Consider the following 21,859-nt stretch of genomic DNA (forward strand, 5'->3'; position numbering starts at 1 on the left):
CCCATTAAACCGAGCACTTTTAAATTAAAACTGACTTCGTGGTGGGTTGGGAAGAAAAATTATGCCATTCACAAATGCTCAACCAGTATGTGTAACGTTTATATATCAAAATGACTACTAATGAAGAAAACAAAACAAACAGAATATCATTATTACAAATCAGCTCTGAAACATTGTGTGTGTGTGTGTGTGTGTGTGTGTGTGTTTGAGACGGAGTCTCGCTCTGTCACCCAGGCTGCAGCACAGTGACCGCTATCTTGGATCACTGCAAGCTCCGCCTCCCGGGTTCACACCATTCTCCTGCCTCAGCCTCCGGAGTAGCTGGGACTACAGGCACCCGCCACCATGCCCAGCTAATTTTTTTGTATTTTTAGTAGAGACAGGGTTTCACCGTGTTAGCCAGGATGGCCTGATCTCCTGACCTCGTGATCCGCCCGCCTCGGCCTCCCAAAGTGCTGGGATTATAGGCATGAGCCACCGCACCCAGCCATTATTTTTATTCTTAATACATCACGTCCAAAAGTACAAAGCAAGAGTTTTAATCATTACTGGCTGAGATCTAGGGAAACTTATTTATACAACCACCATGTGTACCCATTTCCATATCTCCAGAATTCACTGGCATATCCTGTTGTATTTGCCAGCGCTATCATCAATTTTGTCTAATTCCAAATTTCATATTTCCCAAAACCTATCCTCCTTAGATAAAATGTTATTCTCACTGACATGTTTCTAGCTTACTCTCTTTTCCACCTCCACCTCTATCTACTACACGATTCTCAAAAATACGGCTTTATTATTATTGTTGTTATGATGAGGTATATAGATTTTGCTATAGCATACCCCTGACAACACTACCCACCAGTCATATTTTATCTTTCATTTCCCTGTTGTATTTTTATAGCACTTAACATTATCTGACTGACTTGTTTTATGGTTGTCTCCTCCAACTGAGTGGAAACTACATCTATCTTATTCACTACTACTCCCACAGTGCCTAGAACAGTGCCTGGCTCATAATAAGCCTTCAATAACTATTGATTGATTGAATGAATAAATTAATGAATAAGTGAATGCATGTACTTTTGGTCAAAAGCAAAGAGAAGTGTTGGGAGACATGAGATATTTATGTTTGAAAGTTCAGTGGCCAAAACAAAACACAGGAACACATATACACACACACTCATACACTCACACGGACACACACAGTAACACAGAGTTCCTTTTGCCTCTAGTTTCCTTCTATTGTCCTGGAGTTGCACACTTAAAAGTAATGAGCTGGAGGCATTGCACAAGAGAAGTGAGGAGTACAAACTCTGGAGTTAGAGCACCTAAATCCAATCCCACCTCCAAAACACACGAGATTTGTGATGATGGGCAAGATACCTAGCCTCATTAACAAAATAAGGGTAATAAATGTAGAGCCAGAAGGATTGTGATAATGCATGTCAAGCAGGGAACACAGTGCCTGGCTAAGCACCACAAGCACTTGATAAATTATCGATATTATTCTACTGCCAGTTCCTTATTCTGAAGAGCTGGGAAGCAGCACGAATCCTACTTCACATCCCATAACCTCACTACAATGCATAATATTCAGCCTCTGAGGTAATACCAAGGTCAGATAACCCTTGCATCTGAAGCAGCCTCCTCACTTCTTCACTGGCTTCTACCCCTACATTGATCTCCCCACATCCGAGAAAACCCAACCCCATTCACCAGTTCCATATAATTTCAACCTGGAATGTAGTCCTGGTTATTTCCTTAATAGTTGTACCCCCTTAAAAAATTTGGTAATTCACTACTTGGATTTTAAGGAAATAACTTACAACTTAATGATGATCATGAATACTACCAAATATGCCATCTTACCACCTAATCAGGAGAGATCTCAAAATACCCCAACGATTTTGAGGTCCCAAATCAATTATTTTGATTTGATAGCATCAGTTCTCCTGGCATCTTTCACACCCTGACAACTGTCAAGTGATTTTCAGTTCTAAGAGAATAGCTGTTCAAACACCATCATTTTTACCCCTGCTTTATTTCTCTAGCACCTGTTTCATAGAGTGGTTAAAGAGCATGAGCTTTGTGGTCAGAAATGCTAATTCCAAAACTAGCTCTGGCACTTACCAAATCTAGACAAGTCAATAAAAATGCCTTGAGCCTCAATGTCCTTGGAAAGAACAATAGCAACTCATAACAATTAAATAACATTATGTTCACACAGTGGCTAGCAAATAAAAATTAATCCACAAACGTTAGCTGATTATTATAAATAAACCTCTTGTTAACTTCCTAAATTACTACCCTTAAATCTTTATTTCCTACTGAATTCTAAGTTTTATGGACCAGTAACACCCCATTCTCCCAATTCCTCATGGAAGAATCCTATTCTCATACAAATTTTAATTCATATCGGAGGCTTATGATCCTGTTATAGTAACTCCTGTTTGTCCTCCTGACTTCCAACAACACTTTTTCCTTTCAAGGTGCTTCCAAAGAGCATCTTATGGTGATACTGGCAGTACCCATTTTCATTCCCAAAACAAGTCAAAACAATACCTCTTTAGAGTTCACCTTCAGAGGAATATCATGAAAGGGGGAAATGTAGTGACCAGTTACATCCTCTGCAAAGAAACAAACAAAAGAAAACAGAATTAAAGCAACAGACACATTGTTCTGTACAGCAATAATAAATATCCTTATCCACTTTTAAACTTACCCATTTTTTCCAAAGCTAACTTTAACTCCCAACTTAAATTCAACTTTTAAAACTTGCCACAATCTAAGAACCGAAAAGAAATATATACCAGCTAAACCACATTTGGGTTGCTGAAATAATTTACTTATCCCTGTGGCTTAAAACACCCAAAACAGAAAATATCTACAATAGACTAAAACCTAAAATATAAAAAACAAACAAAACCATCACTTTTGAAAAAGAGACTCATAACTAAGTGAATTCTATTAAAACTGATGTCAGTTTCCCCTTGGGGACACCCAACAATAGTATTCCCAATTTCTACCTACTATCCATAGGAAAAAAAAATGTCCAAAGTTCCTATTCGATTAAAAGAAAAGAAACGAAACATTGTTTCCATTCAATGTGGTGAGGACGCTAGTACTAAAGTAAGCTTAGAACAAAAACAAACTTCAATAACAGAAACTATCTTATCTTAAAAGTTGTATACTAAAATGTATATTTTAAATACTTTCAAAAGTATGTATTATTTAATTAAACACAATGCCTTTTAAATAAATACACTGCACTTTTACTGGAATATATCTGTTTCCAAAAGCTAGGTTTAATAGAGCCCTACAAAATTTTCACTTTGTAATTTCCTAAATCAGGTTGTTTTACTTCTGGCCTGCTACCTGTTTGGAACAATTTTCAAATTTAAATTTCAAGAATATTTAACAAAATAAAACAAAGACTGGCTACATCCCAGTAGCAATGAGCACGCCAGCAACCACATCTTGGTTTCTTTCTTTTCTTTTCTTTTCTTTTTTGAGACAGGGTCTGGAGTGCAGTGGCATGATCATGGCTCACTGCAGCCTCACTCTCCTAGCCTCAAGCCAGCCTCCCACCTCAAGCCTCCAGAGTAGCTGGGATTAGTGGCATGCACCACCACACCCAGCTAAGTTTAAAGTTTTTTGTACAGACAGGGTCTTGCTCTGTTGCCCAGGTTTGTCTCCAACTCCTGAGTTCAAGCAATCCACCCACGTTGGGCCTCCCAAAGTATAGGGATTACAGGTGTGAGCCACTGCACCTGATCCAGATTTTGGTTTTGAAATGCCATTCTCCAGTAAAAGGAACTAGGCCTCCTTGGAGAAAGGCCTGATTCTAATGCTGGAGCAAAGAATACCCAAGATGAGCCTGGAGTATCTTGTAGGGTCAGAAGGCAACCAAGTGCTCAAAAATCAAAAGATTGGAGGTATGGTAAAGGGAAACATGAACCAATCTGAAAGAGTTCCCAAAGGCCAAAGCAGGAACAATTTGAGCAACAAAATATACAACAAATATGCATGAATCCACACTAATACAAACAAATGATAAAATAAATAAATGAGAGAGAAGAAACAAATCCAAGATTGAGAAACTGTAACAGATTGTTAGACAGTAAGGAAATATGATGACTAAATGCAGTCTGGTATGCTGAACTAGATCCTGAAACAGAAAAACGACATTAGTGGAAAAACGAGTGAAATACAAATAAAATCTGGAGTTTTGTTAAGGCTATGTGCCAATGTTAGTTTCTTAGTTTTGAAAAATATACAATGGCAATGGTAAATGATGTTAAGACGATAATATTAGGGAAAAACTGGGCTATGGGGTATGGCAGAATCCTGTACTAACGTTGCAGCTTAACCCAATCTAAAACTATTCCAAAATGAAGCTTATTAAACAACAACAACAACAAATAAGCCTTGGCTTCTCCCTAATAAAAACAGAGGCATGGCTGGACACGGTGGCTCACGCTAATCCCAGCACTTTGGGAGGCTGAGGCGGGCAGATCACCTGAGGTCAGGAGATCGAGACCAGCCTGGCTAACACGGCGAAACCCCATCTGTACTAAAAATACAAAAAACTAGCCGGGCGTGGTGGCGGCGCCTGTGGTCCCAGCTACTCGGGAGGCTGAGGCAGGAGAATGGCGTAAACCCGGGAGGCGGAGCTTGCAGTGAGCTGAGATCCGGCCACTGCACTCCAGCCTGGGCGACAGAGCCAGACTCCGTCTCAAAAAAAAAAAAAAAAAAAAAAAAAAAAAATTAGCTGGGTGTGGTGGTGCATGCCTGTAATCTCAGCGACTCGGGAAGCTGAGGCAGAAGAATTGCTTGAACCCAGGAGGTGGAGGTTGCAGTGAGCCGAGATCACGCCACCGCACTCCAGTCTGGCAACAGAGCAAGACCCCACCTCAAAAAAAAAAAAAAATAGAGGCATATAACTTAACAATGAAGTTGTTATTTTCCCCTACCATGCTCTGTGCTTTACCTTAGCACTTATCACTAGAATTAAGTTCTGGAGTTTTTGTAGTTCATTTTTGTTTGTTCTGTTATGCTTTCTACTAGATCTCTAGCATCTGGAAAAGTACCTAGCACTTAATAGGCATCCAATATACACTTGCTGAGCAAATATCTGTTAGATAAATGTCTCTATTACTATTTTATTTTTCCCTTTAAACTGTTAACAAAATTTTTATTTCCCCACCTTAGCAACAAGGTAATTCCTGAAGGATGTGTGCACAGGTAGGGATAAAAATGAGAAAGAGCACACAAATGGCAAGTACATAAAACTTCGGCTATGGTCTATAAAGTTCTTTTCATCAGTTAAAGGCATGCACTTAAAAAAAACTCTTCTTTCATATATTACATCAGATTTCAAATTCTCTGCCTGCTTTTCAAAGTTATCTATGAGTAACACAAGAACACAAAAAACAAAATTACCAATTTTTTGCATGATTATTTACTTTTCTAAACATAATAGATACTAAAGTGGGCCACATTTACATGTTTTCGATTAAAATAAAATATGGTGATGGGAACTGAAAATGGTGCACTCGCTTTGGCAAACAGTTTGGCTCTTTCTTGTAAAGCTAAACATACAATTAGTATGTGACCCAGAAATCCCACCAAGTATTTAACTGAGAAATAAAAACATGTTCACCCAACAATCTCTAAACGTTTACAGCAGCTTTATTCGTAATCACCAAAAACGGTAAACAATGCAAATGTACAACTGGTAAATGGACAAAAATTATGTTACACTCATATAGTCGTCTTTTAATCAATGATTAATTACTCCACAATAAAAAGGAATGCACTATTGATACACATAATAAAATGGATGCATCTAAATACATTATATCAGGTGAAAGAAGCCCAACTCAAACAGTTCCATTTACATGACATTCTGGAAAGGCAAAACTATAGGATAAAGTGCAGATCGTCGGTTGGTTGCCAGGGGCTGATGGTAAGAGAGTAGGGCTGACTCTAAAGGGGGCCACAAAAAATTTTGCAGGGAGGGGTAGACGTGTTCTGTACTTTGATTGTGATGCTGTTTACACAAATCTATGTTCTGTCAAAACTCAGAAGTGTCCACAAAAAAAGTAAATTTTGCTGTATGGAATTTTAAAAATAAGTAAATATGGAGCTGAAAGACAACTAGGAGGAGGTTAAGAAGACATACACAGTAAGTCTTCTGAATCTGCAGATTCAAACAATTGCAGATTGAAAATATTCTGCAAATTTTTTAAAAATAAAAATACAACAATAAACAATACAAATAAAACAATACAATATAACAACTATTTTACACAGCATTACAAGGCATCAGATATTGTAAGTAATCCAAAGAGGATTAAAAGTAGACAAGAGGGCTCCTTTCTCTTGGTTTCTTTCCCCCCTCCCTGACCCATAAGAAAAAAAAAATAGGAGGAGTGCATAGGTCACATGTAAATACTATGCCCTTTTATATCAGGGACTGGAACATCTGCAAATTTTGGTATCCATGGGGGTTCTAGAACCAATCCCCTGCAAATACAGAGGGACAACTGTAATGTATAAATGGAAGCTCTTATTCCAAGAACAATCATCAATCTGTGATTGTCCTCTCTTCAAGTCACTTAAGTAAAAAAGGTAGAATTCTGAAAAGAAAAAAATACAATCCTTTAAAAGATTACTTCAATTGTTCATTTGGGACCTATCATTGTCCCAGACCAATTTATCAATTTCAGCCCTAACAATCCAGGAAGTTACACAAACAAGGGAAGTTTGTTATCATAGGGGTAAAAGAAACTTGACAGAAAAGCTAGACTGCCTTTGTAATTAATAGTAAATAAATCTAGGACACTGATTTGGTGTCAAATTTCCCTAAAGATCCAACGCTCTTGTTAACTGTGGACAAGCCCAATACTTATTAAGATGTAAGATCATATATATATATATACACACATAGTTTTCTAGTTGTCATTTGGAAGGTAAAAAGATTACAAATGAGTGAATGGTCTGTATTTACTGACTTACATAACCATATCTACTAGAAGCTATTTCATGAAATAGTATTAATAAATAAAAATGTAATAATGAAGAAAAAGAGTAAAAATATAACTATTCCTAGAAAACAAATATGGTCTTAGATCTCAGATAATGATAATGCTTTAATGGGCAATATATCTATAAATTTGCTTAGGAGCAACAACTAGAAAGGTCAAAAGCCTGACTTCTAGTTACTCAGCTTGATAAAAGTGGCAACTGAAGAAAGATGAGGTTCATAAATTTGGAAAGCAGAGCTTTATTTCTCATAAAGGACTGCAACCTGCAAGCATGCTCAATTGAGCTTCATGCTTCTCCACAGGACCCATGTTCAAAAAATGGTGGTGTTACCATGATCCCAGGGTGGAGTTTTCAGCTCTCTGATGTCAAAAGGTGAAGTGGAAAACATGAAAACCCTCACTGCACATTCTCCATAGATTTGCCAGAACCACTCTTATCAGGAGGGAATGCTGGTGAGTTGTTTTGTGGAAACCACAAAAGGGAGGGGCAGCTGTCAGGCTTTTGGTTGGTATCATCATCTGTGGAGTCTTTTGAAAGGGCTGGTTTCTATTTAGCCCTTAGGGAAGAAAACGTAATGGCAGTTAGTGAGGGAAAGGGCATAAGCAGGCGTATTTGACCTCCCCATTCCAGTCGTGGCCAAGAACTCAGTTTTCAAGGTTTCTCTGGGGTCCCCTTGGCCAAAAGGAGACCCATTCAGTCAACTGAGGGGCTCAGAATTTTAGTTTATTTCTCAACAGTTACTCAATTTCTCTGAAGCTTAATTTTCTCAATAGTTTCTTGCACTAAGCAATATGTATTTATAGAGTGTTTCACATGAAAAGGAAATGTACTAGATTTTGGAATACAAAAGTGCTAGACAGTGATCCATACCCATAGCTAAGACAAGACACGTTACATCACTGTCATCATCATCATCACCTAGTAAGTTTAAACACAAAGGCATCCTCTCAGCACTAGTAGAGAACTATACATTTCCCTAAAGTGCAAAAGGATAAGAACTCATTAAAAGTTTTCCAGGGCCAATCATGTTAGTATGCTATTATGTTCCATTTAAAGGGTATTAAAATCCTCTAAAGGTGGATTTAAAGATATGTAGTATCTATCCTGATCCTCTACAAAATGAATAACATAATCTATGTGGTACATATGCGCCACAGACAGAGGGATATGGTATATGGAGCAAGCGCTGGGGCAACATACGCCATTATTTTTAAAGATAGTAGAACTTATCTAGCACTAGGTTTAAAAAAAAAAAAAAAAAAAAAAAAGATGGTAGAACTGAAGCACACATCAGACAGCCCTTCCTCAGAACCACAGAATACATTAGTGATACATTTTAGGTTAGAACTTTCTTATCTGAAGCTCAGACTGCTTGTTTCTCAACAGTTGAAAACAAGCTATTGTCAATTTGCTTTTTAAATCACCTATTTTGCTGTTGTTAACCCAAAGCAATGCAGGTCCATGACTGAAAAAATAAAAGTTTCCACCTCTCACCAGTCTACTTCCACTTCTGAGAGCAACCCATTTTCAACTCTTTGTATTAGGTCTAGTGGTTACCTTCATCTTTCAAAATAGCATATTTAGTAGTTTTTGTTTATCAACTGTAGAAATTACCTACTGATTCCAATTCTGAGAGATAGTTTAGTTCAGCCTATTCCGCATAAGTTCTTAATTGGCTAATGTTAATACTTCATACCTTTTTATTCCACCAAGTATATTGATACGGTTTGGCTGTGTCCCCACCCAAATCTCATCTTGAATTCCCACGTGTTGTGGGCGGGACTCGGTGGCAGGCAACTGAAACATAGGGGTAAGTCTTTCCTGTGCTGTTCTCATGATAGTAAGTCTCACGAGATCTGATGATTATATAAAGGGGAGTGTCTCTGCACAAACTCTCTTGTCTGCCACCATATGAGACGTGCCTTTCACCTTCTGCCATGATTGTGAGGCCTCCCCAGCCATGTAAAACTGTAAGTTCAATAAACCTGTTTCATTTGTAAATTCCCCAGTCTTGGGTATGTCTTTATCAGCAGCATGGAAATAGACTAATACAGTAAATTGGTACCAGTAGAGTGAGGTGCTACCAAAAAGATAACTGAAAACGTGGAAGCAACTTTGGAACAGGGTAACAGGCAGAATTTGGAACAGTTTGGAGGGCTCTGAAGAAGACAAGAAAATGTGGGAAAGTCTGGAACTCCCGAGAGACTTGTTAAATGGCTTTGACCAAAATGCTGATAATGATATCGACAATGAAATCCAGGTTGAGGTGGTCTCAGATGGAGATGAGGAACTTGTTGGGAACTGGAGCAAAGGTGATTCTTGACCGTTTTAGCAAAGAGACTGGCGGCATTATGTCCCTGCCCTAGAGATCTGTGGAACTTTGAACTTGAGAGAGATGATTCAGGGTATCTAGTGGAGGAAGAAATTTCTAAGCAGCAAAGCATCCAATAGGTGACTTGGGTGCTGTTAAAAGCACTCATAGCCTAAAAGTTTGGAAAATTTGCAGCCTGACAATGTGATAGAAAAGAAAATCCCATTTTTTGAGAAGAAATTCAAGCCGGCTGCAGAAATTTGCATAAGTAACGAGGGGCCAAATGTTCATCCCCAAGACAATGATGAAAATGTCTCCAGCGCATGTCAAGAGGCCTTCACAGCAGCCCTCCCATCACAGGTCCTGAGGCCTAGGAGGAAAAGGTGGTTTGGTGGGGCCCAGGGTCCCTCTGCTGTGTGCAGCCTAGGGAGTTGGTACCCTGCATCCCAGGCAGTCCAGCCCTGGCTAAAACGGGCCAAGGTACAGCTTGTGTTTTCGCTTCAGAGGCTGGAAGCCCCAAGCCTTGGCAGCTTCCAAGTGGTGTTGAGCCTGCGGGTGCTTGGAAGTCAAGAATTGAGGTTTGGGACCTCTGTCTAGATTTCAGGAGGTGTATGGAAATGCCTGAATGCCCAGGCAAAAGTTTGCTGCAGTGGCAGGGCCCTCATCGAGAACCTCTGCTAGAGCAGTGTGGAAGGGAAATAAGAGGTCGCAGATCCCATACAGAGTCCCTACTGGGGCACTGCCTAGTGGAGCTGTGAGAAGAGGGCCACTGTCCTCCAGACCCCAGAATAGTAGATCCACTGCCAACAGCTTGCACCATGTACCCGGAAAAGCCACCGACATTCAATGCCAGCCCACGAAAGCAGCAAGGAGGGGGACTATACCCTGCAAAGTCACAGGGGCGGAGCTGCCCAAGACCACGGAAACCCACCTCTTGCATCAGCATGACCTGGATGTGAGACATGGAGTCAAAGGAGATCATTTTGGAGCTTTAAGATTTGATTGCTCTGCTGGGGCCTGTAGCCCCTTTGTTTTGGCCAATTTCTCCTATCTGGAACAGTTTGTTTACCCAATACCTGTGCCCCCATCGTATCTAGGAAGTAACTAACTTGCTTTTGATTTTACAGGCTCATAGGTGGAAGGGACTTGCCTTGTCTCGGATGAGACTGTGGACTGCAGACTTGAGTTAATGTTGAAATGAGTTAAGACTTTGGGGCACTGTTGGGAAGGCATGATTGGTTTGAAATGTGAGGACATGAGATTTGAGAGGGGCCAGGGGCAGAATGATATGGTTTGGCTGGCTCATCTTGAATTCCCAGGAGTTGTGGGAGGGACCCCAGTGGGAGGTACTTGGATCATGGGGGCAAATCTTTCCTGTGCTGTTCTTGTGACAGTAAGTCTCACGAGATCTGATGATTACATAAGGGGGAATTTCCCTGCACTAGCTCTCTTCTCTTGTCTGCCACCATATGATACATGCCTTTCACCTCCTGCCATGATTGTGAGGCCTCCCCAGCCGTGTGGAACCATAAGTCCAATAAACCTCTTTCTTTGTAAATTGCCCAGTCTCAGGTATGTCTTTATCAGCAGTGTGAAAACAAACTAAGACAAATATATAGTATTTCTTGACATAAATAACCTGCCTTTTACCTCCCTTTCTTCATTCTTCTAATTTTTGTCTTCTGTCCTTTTATTTTTTCATGGCAAGGCTAACAGAATGTTATGTAATCATATTGAATTTTCTATGCATTTCCTATTATATATATCCAAAATTTCTCTTAGATAAGAAAAACTTGGAATGCTCATTAAAATGTAGATCCCTGAACCACCATCCTACATCTAGTGAAGCAAAATCTCAAGGAGAAACAAATATCTGTATTTTTAGCAAACATCCCAAATAATTCTTACACTCAGGTGTGTGAGAAGCATTCTCTATGTGTTTATTTTTGGTGAGGAGGATACTATAATTAAATTTCCTTTTTTGGTTCAGCTTCTATTTTTCTTTGTGCTTCTAATTATCTTTCTTACATTGTCATAATCACATCTATAAATTATTCCAATGCCTCACGGGTATCATCAAAATTATGGAATCTTCTCCTTACCCAAACAGCTCCCTCAGGAGCCCTCTATCCTCGGGCTACAATATGAACTGGATGCTTTCTGGGCATCCTAAGACTGCTTCTTTGCTCTCCAGCATAGATCTATCATTTTCTGGATCCCATGCATTCATGTTTTTTGGTTTACTTGTCTTGCAGAAGCATATCCCTAATAAGTGTTCTGTAAGAAGGTATGCGTGTGAGGCCAATTTCTCAAGTTGTTAAATGTCTAAAATGTCTTTACTTAGTTCTCACTCCAGATCGACAGCTGGCTAGGTAGAGAATTCTAGGAGAAAATTCTTTTCCCTCAGAATTTCAAAGGCATTACTCCAGTCTTTGAGCATTCAGTGTTGCAGGCCTATTATTTAACCACTCCCAAGCCCTGCACCCAGCAAGACATGTAGGATTCTCTCAATAGTTGTATAACAATGTCACTGCGGGGTCAGAACACTTGAGTCCTTCAATTCTTAGATTTTTTTCTATTATCCCTTTTACAATTTCTTCTCCATTTTATTTCTTCTTTCCTTCTGAAACCCATATGAGTCAAATGTTGGACTTTCTGGATTCAATGTCTATGTCACTTCTTCTTGCCTCCTTTTTCTATCTCTGATGTTTTGTTCTACTTTCTGATAAGATTTCTTTCCCTTATCTTCTAATTCATCTATATTCATTTTTTAGGACTGCTGTAACAAACTACCACAAACTTCGTGGCTTAAAACAGAACACCATTCAACCCACTACACCTTCTACTGAGTTACTTGTTTTAACAAGTTATTTGTTAAAGAGGTCTTGGTCTTGATTGCCATTTCTTCACAGCCCACTCCTTCCTTTCCTTTATAACAGATGTAACAAAGAATACCCATTTGACCTTTTAAAATTCAAGTTTCTTGTTTTTCCCATTTAATTTTTAAGTTTTCCTTGAATTCATTCAGTAAATATTTATTGAACATACGCACTGTACTAAGCATGGTTCTAGATACTAGATACAAATTCTAATTCCCTGCTCTTATGGAAATCACATTCTAGTTGGGGAGCAGAAGAATTGATTATGTGTTTATTCTATCACATATCATAAGCACTATAAAGATAAAGGAAACCAAATTAGGGAAAGTGAAGAATGAATAATTACCAGTGGCAAATCCCTATGGCTCTGCAACAACCTCAATTCTTGCCTCCTCAGAAGAAAGAATTCAACTGACGGACAGAAGCAGAAGGAGAGGCCAAGGCAAGTTTTAGAGATGGAATGAGTTTATTATAATAAAAGGCTTTAGAGCAGGAACAAAGGGAAGGAAGGTACACCTGGAAGAGGGCAAAGTGAGCAACCTGAACAGACAAATGCACGGTTTGACATTTCAACGTGGGGTTTTATACATTGGCATACTTCTGGGATCTTGTGTCCCATCTGCCGATTCTTCCCTTGGAGCAGGCTGTCTGTACACACAGTAGCCTCCTAGCACTTGGGAGGGGGACCAAGTGCAACGTGTTTACTGGAGTTGTACGCATGTTCACCTGAGGTGTTCTTCCCTTACCAGTCGAATGTCCCTAGGAGGTCATATACGAAACTCTGCCATTTTGTTCTTAATGCAAATGCTTGAGCTCACTCACCCAGTTCCTGAGATCTCATGGGAAGCTGCTGACCACAAGCTTCAGATGCTTCTGTTTATTTGGAGACTACCTTTCCCTGGTGCAGGCTGCAACCAATTAATATTTTAGAGAAACAGTTAACAACTGCCTGACCATCACCTGATGGTTGCCTGTCATTCCTGGTGTGTGGTGGGGGAGAGGAGCCCTTTTCTGCCCTGCTCAGGCCTGACTAGCTACCTACTGTAACAGAAGGAGTAATATTTGATATCAAATGGTCAGGGAAGATCTCTCTGGTGGGCAACAGTTCAGCACAGATCTGAATGAAGTGAGGGAAGAGATCAAGCAGACCTCTAGGGAGGAGCACCTAAGGCATAAAAAGCACAGGTGTGCAGAGGAAAGAACATACATGGCATGTCTGAGAAACAGCAAGGAGGCCAGGATGGCAGGAGGACATTGATCAAAAGGAAAAGTGGCAAGCAATGAATTCAGAGAGGAGCCCAGTATTAGATCCAGTAGGACCTTACATACTATGATACATATTTCAAAAAATTTTTTGAGTGAAATGGAAAGCCACTGGCATTTTCAGCAGAGCTTGGACATGATCTGACTTACATTTTAAAAGGATCAAGGTGATTGCTGTATGGAAAGTAGACTATACAGGGATAAGGGTGAAAGCAGGGTGAAGAATCAGGAGGTTACTACAATTGATCAAGGTGTATGATGGTGACACAGAGAAACTGACAAGGGTGGAAGTGGAGAGAAGGAATTATCTTTTGGTACATTTCAAAAAATATGCTCTTGAGTTAGCTGTGGGATAAGAGTAAAAAGTGACAAGAATGATTCCCAAGTTATGGGTTAGCAACTAAAGACAGAGAAAGAAACAAGTTTGGTGGGGATGGGGGATCAGGAGTTCTGTTTTGTACTGTTAATCTTGAGTTGTATCTTAAATATTTCGGTAAAAACACAGAGTAGAAAGCTGGATGTGTAAATTCTGAGTTCAAGAAGAGACTGGGGCTAATGTTGTAAATCTGGGAATTATAAAGTGTCTAACACTATGGGACCTGATGGGATCACCCAGAGTGACAGCAATGGTCAGCAAACTCTGGCTCATGGGCTAAATCTGTCACATGGCCTGGTTTTATTTCTGTAAATACAGTTTTATTGGAACATAACCACAGCCATACTTTTACTGTCCATGGCTGTATGTTACAAAGGCAGAGCTGAGGAGTTGTGACAGAGACTGAATGGTTTGCAAAACCTGAAGTATTTCTTACCTGGCCCTTTACAGAAAAGTTCGCCAACCCCTGCCCTAGAGAGGCAGTATAGATAGAGAACTGGGCTGAGGATTGAGCCCTGGGCATTTCAAAGGTTAGAGTTCAGAAATACGACAAAGGTTCAGCAAGGGAGAATGTGAAGGAGAAGCATCAAAACTAAGACTAAGTGCCTTCCCAGTGGAAAGCAGTTTCCTCTGGGAAAAACAAAAAAAGTGTTTCAAAGAGAAAGCGATCAACTGTAAAAATTACTGCTGATTGGTCATATGAGGACTTCAAACTGACCATTAAGGTTGCAGCATGGAGGTGACAGGTAGCCCTGACAAAAAGCAGTTTGGTAGAACAGTAGTAATGAAAGCCTAACTTAGGTGATCCTTGGCTATTTGGTTTATATTAAAGAGACTAGAAAACAATGACTGGGAGCTCTATGTTCCCACAGACATGAATGGGTAGGAGGCTGGTTGTTATGCTGGGGTCCCCAAATGCCAGCATGCAGAGTACTGCTGGGGCACCAACACCATCAGGGGTCCTACTTCCCTCTCAGCTCTTCATTCAACTTTTATAGGTGGAACTAGTACACCCCTCATGCATTAGACCTGCATGGGAAACATTTGTGTACTATTTGTAATACAACTTAAACTAATCCCCCTGTGTTGCCTTCTACATCCATCTAACTCTCTATCCTATCTGATATCAACACACCCACAACCTCTCTGAGGTTCTGCAGCAGCTCGGCTTCTTCCTAAACTACGTCCCCTGAACACATATACTTAAGCTGGGACTTCTTCCACACTGCTTCATTAATAACCATACCTCCATCGGTTTTTAAATCTTTTATACGTATTTCAAAATCTCAAGCTTTGGTGGCTCCTTCTTATCTGTTGTTTTAGGGTTACCCTTTCTTACCCTCACTATCACTTTAATAGGATATTTATTATAGGGGAAAAGAGATAAATGATTGTAGTCACTGCGTCATTTTTGCCTTGGCATTTTCACTGTTGTCAAAAATCAGATTGTGTCCTTAGGCATTAATTGCTAACCTCTATCAGGCCCATCAATCTACAAGATATTGCCAAACAGTGATCAAAATTTTCCCTTCAACTGGTTTGAGATTAGATTTTATTCTAGCATTTCCTAAGTTATCTATGTCATTCTTTCTCTCACAAGAGCAAATTGTATCAGGATGAAAGTTTATTACTTACACTAGAGCAAGTGGAAAAATTGAATGGAATTTCAGTGAAAACCATACCTAATTTTATGTATCTATACCAGACAGCTAAATACATGCCATTTACCAACATATGATGACACACTATTACAAAACCACTTATAGAGATTCTTACTGGAAGTTTCAGCAATGACTGAAGCTAGCTTTGTTTTATTTTCTGATAAAAAGATTAAGAAATGTAAAGAAGCCTAAAAACTTCAATAAAAATGCTTCCTCTGTTCCATGTAGATCACACAATTCCTATTTCACAGCATTCATATAGAAAACGTTTAAGGTTTTAAGGACTGAAAAATCAAATAAAATACTTTTTCTATATTCACACAAAACCCATTGTGTTCTATTATATCAGTTGAAGTTCTATGACATAGGTCAACTTTAAAAAGTTACAGAAACTCATATTTCAGACTCAAACATATTTTGTGGATTATTCACGGGAAGTTCTCTTTTAAGTCCAAAGATAGAGCACTTTCAATGGCAGATTCCACCTACTACCCAGAAGACGTAAAGAAAACTTACAGTAATTTCAACACAAGCACATGCTTACTGTAAGTGACAAAGCAAATTAATTTTAAAGAATGGCTTGGTTCATTTCCAGACTAAATAAAAGCAACTTGAATTATCCACAGCACTATTTCTCTAAGTAAACCAGTTGCCTGTCCCATAATAACAAAATTCCAAATTATGGAAAGCATAGCTTTTCCCTATCCTCGGAGAAAAGTTTGAAATCTAAAATAAAATTTCAAGTTATTAACAAAACAAAACAAAAACACCCAAGATATCAAAGGAATATATGCAGTGTTAGGTCTTTGGCTCAATATAAGTGAATCTAACTTCATTATGATTTCACAGTTAATTCAAAAGACTGCAAGCACCCATTAAAACTTTAAGATCTAGGAAGCCGGGCACAGTGGTGCATGCCTGTAGTCCCAGCTACCCAGGAGGCAGAGGTGAGAGTATCGTTTGAGCTGGGGAGGTCAAGGCTGCAGTGAGTCGTGAGTGCACAACAAACCAAACAAAAATAAATAAAATGAATCAACAACAGCAACAAAAACCCCTCTGAAACCTATAATGTAATAGGAACACTTTCAAAATAATCAATTCTATCCACATCCCTTATTTTCTCCCTTCACAGAATGTAACAATAAGGATTTTAGTCTAATGCCTTAAAGTCAAAAGGGAAAAATAAATAACATTTATTAAATACCTATCATGTGTGAGACACTGATAATTATACACATAGTCTCATTTAACTGCCACAGCAATTCTATAAAATTACTAGTGCTTTCCCCATTTTATTTATGGAGAAACTGAGCTACCGGATGTCACCTGAGGTAAGGGATGCCATCTGGTGGTTAATTCAGTCGAGTGACTTGTCCAAGATGGTAGTCAGGACTACAGCTTAAGTGGTTTGACTATTAGTCTAGAACTGTTACAGCACAGTTGTTTCTGGAAGTTGCAGAAATCATAACCCTGGTGTCACTAAGATGTTAACAAATGTTCTGAGAAATAAGTACTCTGTGGTTCAGGTTTCGGAGAAGTTACATCCGAATTTTCCAGAACTTCAATAGGCAAATTACTCTTCAAAAAAGCAATAAGATGGGACGTATTCTAATTTATTAAACCATGAAACCCTCTGTTTTAAAGAAAACCTAGTAATACACCATGAGATGCTTGTGTTCAACTAAGCAGTTCGGAAAATGATCATCTGGTCCAATCTCCTCATTCCGTGGTTTAAAACAATGAGATGCAGGGAGGTGAAGTGACAGCAAGATACTAACAGGGTCAGGGCTGGCACAAGGAGGCCTGATGATTCTCACCAGGATACTCTTTCCCCTAATCATCCTGTCTCACTGTTTCTACAGAGCTTAACACCAATTTTTTTAAAGTATTACATGAATCACTTATTCTGATTTTACTGAATGACAGTAAAGAGAAACCATTTACATACGTGTGCATGTGTCTTTATAGCAGCATGATTTATAATCCTTTGGGTATATACCCAGTAATGGGATGGCTGGGTCATATGGTACATCTAGTTCTAGATCCTTGAGGAATCGCCATACAGTTTTCCATAATGGTTGAACTAGTTTACAGTCCCACCAACAGTGTAAAAGTGTTCCTATTTCTCCACATCCTCTCCAGCACCTGTTGTTTCCTGACTTTTTAATGATCGCTATTCTAACTGGTGTGAGATGGTATCTCATTGTGGTTTATTGCAGCACTATTCACAATAGCAAAGACTTGGAATCAACCCAAATGTCCATCAGTGACAGATTGGATTAAGAAAATGTGGCACATATACACCATGGAATATACTATGCAGCCATAAAAAAGGATGAGTTTGTGTCCTTTGTAGGGACATGGATGCAGCTGGAAACCATCATTCTTAGCAAACTATCACAAGAACAGAAAACCAAACACTGCATGTTCTCACTCATAGGTGGGAACTGAACAATGAGATCACTTGGACTCGGGAAGGGGAACATCACATACCGGGGCCTATCATGGGGAGGGGGGAGGGGGGAGGGGGGGAGGGGGGAGGGTTGGCATTGGGAGTTATACCTGATGTAAATGACTAGTTGATGGGTGCTGACGAGTTGATGGGTGCAGCACACCAACATGGCACAAGTATACATATGTAACAAACCTGCACGTTATGCACATGTACCCTAGAACTTAAAGTATAATAATAATAAGAAAAAGAAAAAAAAAAAGAGAAACCATTTACAGACATGAAGCTGGAAAATGTTCTACCTCCCAATGCACTAGTATTTCAGAGACTTGGAATATATCTGGAAATGTGGAAAATGATTCCACTTCAGTAACAATGAATAACAATTTTAGGCCAAGTAGTACTATACTCATATTTGTCTTCGAAGTGAGAAGACACCCTAGTACTGCATACAGACATACTGAGTAAAAAATAACCAATCTGTGACCATCTTTATAAAGGGTAATTTTTTCATTGTTTTCCCCTTACCCCATTCGCCCTAGAGTGGCTTCCTTTCACTTTGCCCTACCCCTTCTAGCAGGTAGTAAATGGTCCTGGCCAGTGATGCCATCTGGCGGTTCGTTCAGAAACTGTTTAACCAACACACTTTCCAATCAGGATCTCACCATCTGGACCCTCTCCAAAACCACACTCCCCTTTCTTCCAATTTTTGCCCATTTACCTTAGTAAAATCGGCTTTTCTTCTTTCCTGTGCTGTTTATCCAGCTGAATGAAAAACGTATTTTATTTGTGGCACTCTAGTTACAGAAAAATCATGAGTTCTAAGTACATTTGAAGCTAAAGAAACAAACCAACAAGAAGAGGCCAACATAATCCCGTAAATGCCCCCATTCGACATCCTGTCCTAATAGAGACTGTTAGAATCTCCATTATTCATCCAATGCCTTCAGGGAATACCAGTGCTGAGAAGAACCTTGAGGATCATCACTTCAAGGTCAAATGCTTCATTTTACGGCTGAAGAAACTGGCTCTGTGAAAAAGAATTGAAGTAACCACCCACCCAACAGCACACAGCGAGTTAATGGCAGAGCCAAGATTATGGCCTAGGACTCCCCATTCCAAATCCAGTACTGGGTCAACTACTCTGTGCGCGCCAGGCTTCTCAAGCCTGTTTTTGCTCAACCAGTGTATTTACTTTTTCCATAATTAATTATAGTAATATTGTGAATCTCTGTACTATGCCTAACAGTGTCTAGCACACTTCATATTTATTGATTATTTGGGTATCTATTAATAACTGTACTTATTGCAAATCTAGAAGACTTGCAGCAGACAGGCTTTTTTTTTTTTTTTTTAATCTGCTTAAAAAGCGAACTGCCACTTTAAACATTGTTTCTATGACTATTCCCATTATTCATCATATGGTAACCTTTTGGAACACAATCCATTCAGAAATTTGAGACTTCCTGTTCACCTGATTAGTCTTAACCAAAGACAGAAGAAAATATGTGGCACAGGGTGAAAACTGCAACCAATTTTGAAGAAAACAGAAATTCTAGTACTAGTTGCATTATAATCACACTTTAGGCAAACTTGTCTTCTCTCCCACAAAATAATCCTCGACCCTAAACTCATGTAGGATAACTGCAAATCCTTCATCAATTACAAATATCTATAATGATTATAGTTATTAATAGTAATTTATATTTTAGGCCCTGTGAATAATCACTTTACATATACAATGTCATGTCATTCTTGCAGCCCTATTTTACAGATGGAAAAAACAAGGCTTAGCAACTTAAACTCGTTCGGGGTCACAGAGTTAAGACCTGAAGAACTCGAGGGCCTGCTTAGAACTGAAAGCCTCCAGGGCCAGTGCTCCGAAAAGGGGAGCAATAATGCAAGGCCCACTTTGATACTACCACTCCAAGGCTCTGCAGTCAGTGGGGCGTGAAGGCAAGCGACCAAGATCGCTATTTTCAGTTACATTTAACGTACACAGTGAAACAATGGGGTACACGGAAGACCTGGGTCCTTTCTCTGAGCTGGACAACTCAGGGACACCCCCCCCGCAAGTCGCTTAGCCCTCTGGGCTGTTCAACTTGGGGAGGAAAAGGGGCTGCCCCGGGGCCAACGAGGCTTTGGATGGTGGATCATATTCAGGGTGTAAACCTGTGCGTACCGAGTCAAGCTTCTGGGAAAGAACCTTCATCAGAGTCCCTCCAAAAAAGAAGACACGCTGGATTAGGCATCTGCAAAGTTCCGCCCGCCTCGCCGACGTCAGGGAGCTCCCGCAGTAGGAGCTTTCTTACGCCACTAGAAAGGCCGGCGTGTGGGCGGGCTCTGCCTTCCCTTCCTCACTAAATTGTGTGAACCGAGAACCGCGGCCTGGCCGGCTAATGGCTGCGGGCCGCCGCGGGGTGGCCGCTAGCACTCTGCCCACCCCTCGGGGAGGGCGGCTGGCAGGGCACAGGGCGCTGTGTACCCCCGGCCGGCAGCCCTGAGCCTCTGCGCTCGCTTTGAGGTCTTGATCCGCCGTCTCCTCGCTGTCAGTTCTCGTGACTCGGTGCGCGCTCCAGCGAGAAGGAAGGTTGCCTGGACCGCGCAGCTACCGCCGAGGGCCCCAAAAAGAGAGACAGGGGAGACCGCGCGGGGCGCCGCAAGTGTCCCCTATTCCATCCCCCACCCAGGTTTCTCCGGTGCGCCGCTCAGCGAACCTCCACGAGCTACTTACTGAAGAAGAGGCGATAATTCTGCGAGCAGGGCTGGCCGCGCTCCTCGGTGTGGTACAGGGCCATAGCACGGCGCGGCCCGGTCCCAGCACTGGTCCCCAACCGCAGGCACGCAGCGGCGGGGGCACCCGTGCGCAGCAGCCGCAGCAGCGCGCTCATGGCGTCAATGACGGTCCGGCTGTGCGCGCGGAGCTACCGGGGGGCCCGACCCGGCCGCGCGCCGGTGCCCCCTACCGTCCGGAGTCATCCCTCCCGCCCCGGCGCTTGGGCTGCGATCCTGGTGCCTGCCAGTGAATCTGGGCCACCAGCCAGTTGCGCGCACTGTGCCCTCAGCGAGGCCGCAGCTCAAAGACAGTAAGACAAGATCCACCACCCCTGAAGCGCTCACTGCCACTTGTTAATTTATACATTTATTCATGCCTTCATTTATCTCGTCAAGATTTACTATCATGATTTTTTATTACAGTGATGTAATATTGAGTGATTACTCTGTGCCAGAAACTGCTCTAGACCCCGTCCAATATAGGAGATGAGCGCACATGCACACAAAGACATCACTATAAGACAAAATGATCAGGCCACCACGTGAAAACGTGACGTTGACACCGACTTATAGAGCAAAAAAACCCTAAGTAGCTTACTCAAATGCCATCTTCTCCATGAGACCATTTCCTAACCCATAGAGAAGATTTATCCTTTCCTTTTTGTTGTTGTTGTTTTTGTTTTTGTTTTTGAGACAGTCTCACACGGTTGCCTGGGCTGGAATGCAATGGCGCAATCTCGGCTCACTACAACCTCCGCCTCCTGGGTTCAAGCGATTCTCCTGCCTCACCCTCCAGAGTAACTGGGATCATAGGCACGCGTTACCACGCCTGGCTAATTTTTGTATTTTTAGTAGAGACGGGGTTTCTCCATGTTGGTCAGGCTGGTCTCAAACTCTTGACCTACGGTGATCCGCCTGCCTTGGCCTCCCAAAGTGCTGGGATTACAGGCGTGAACCACCACGCCCGGCTGGGAGAATGGATATTGTAGAACACCAGTACTCTGCCCCTATTGTAGAACACCAGTACTCTGCCCCAAGTGTCATTTTATTTTTTTCTAGTCCATCTTCTTTGGGACTATCATCATCTAG

The 21,859-nt window shown here is 40.9% G+C and overlaps 1 protein-coding gene across 1 annotated transcript in view; it reads right to left on the reverse strand.

Annotated features, from left to right (window-relative positions):
- PPA2 (inorganic pyrophosphatase 2) overlaps nucleotides 1–20,945 on the reverse strand; it is a 107,468-nt gene extending 86,523 nt beyond the window's left edge. The window contains exons 1-2 of the mRNA XM_007999439.3: nucleotides 20,730–20,945; nucleotides 2,566–2,630 (exon numbers count right to left, since the gene is read on the reverse strand). Coding sequence (XP_007997630.1) covers nucleotides 2,566–2,630; nucleotides 20,730–20,886 — 222 coding nt within the window. The 5' untranslated portion in view covers nucleotides 20,887–20,945. The remainder of the gene's footprint in view (nucleotides 1–2,565; nucleotides 2,631–20,729) is intronic.
- Between the last annotated feature and the right edge of the window lie 914 nt (nucleotides 20,946–21,859).

The sequence above is a fragment of the Chlorocebus sabaeus genome, chromosome 7 (assembly GCF_047675955.1).
Source record: "Chlorocebus sabaeus isolate Y175 chromosome 7, mChlSab1.0.hap1, whole genome shotgun sequence".
NCBI lineage: Eukaryota > Metazoa > Chordata > Mammalia > Primates > Cercopithecidae > Chlorocebus > Chlorocebus sabaeus.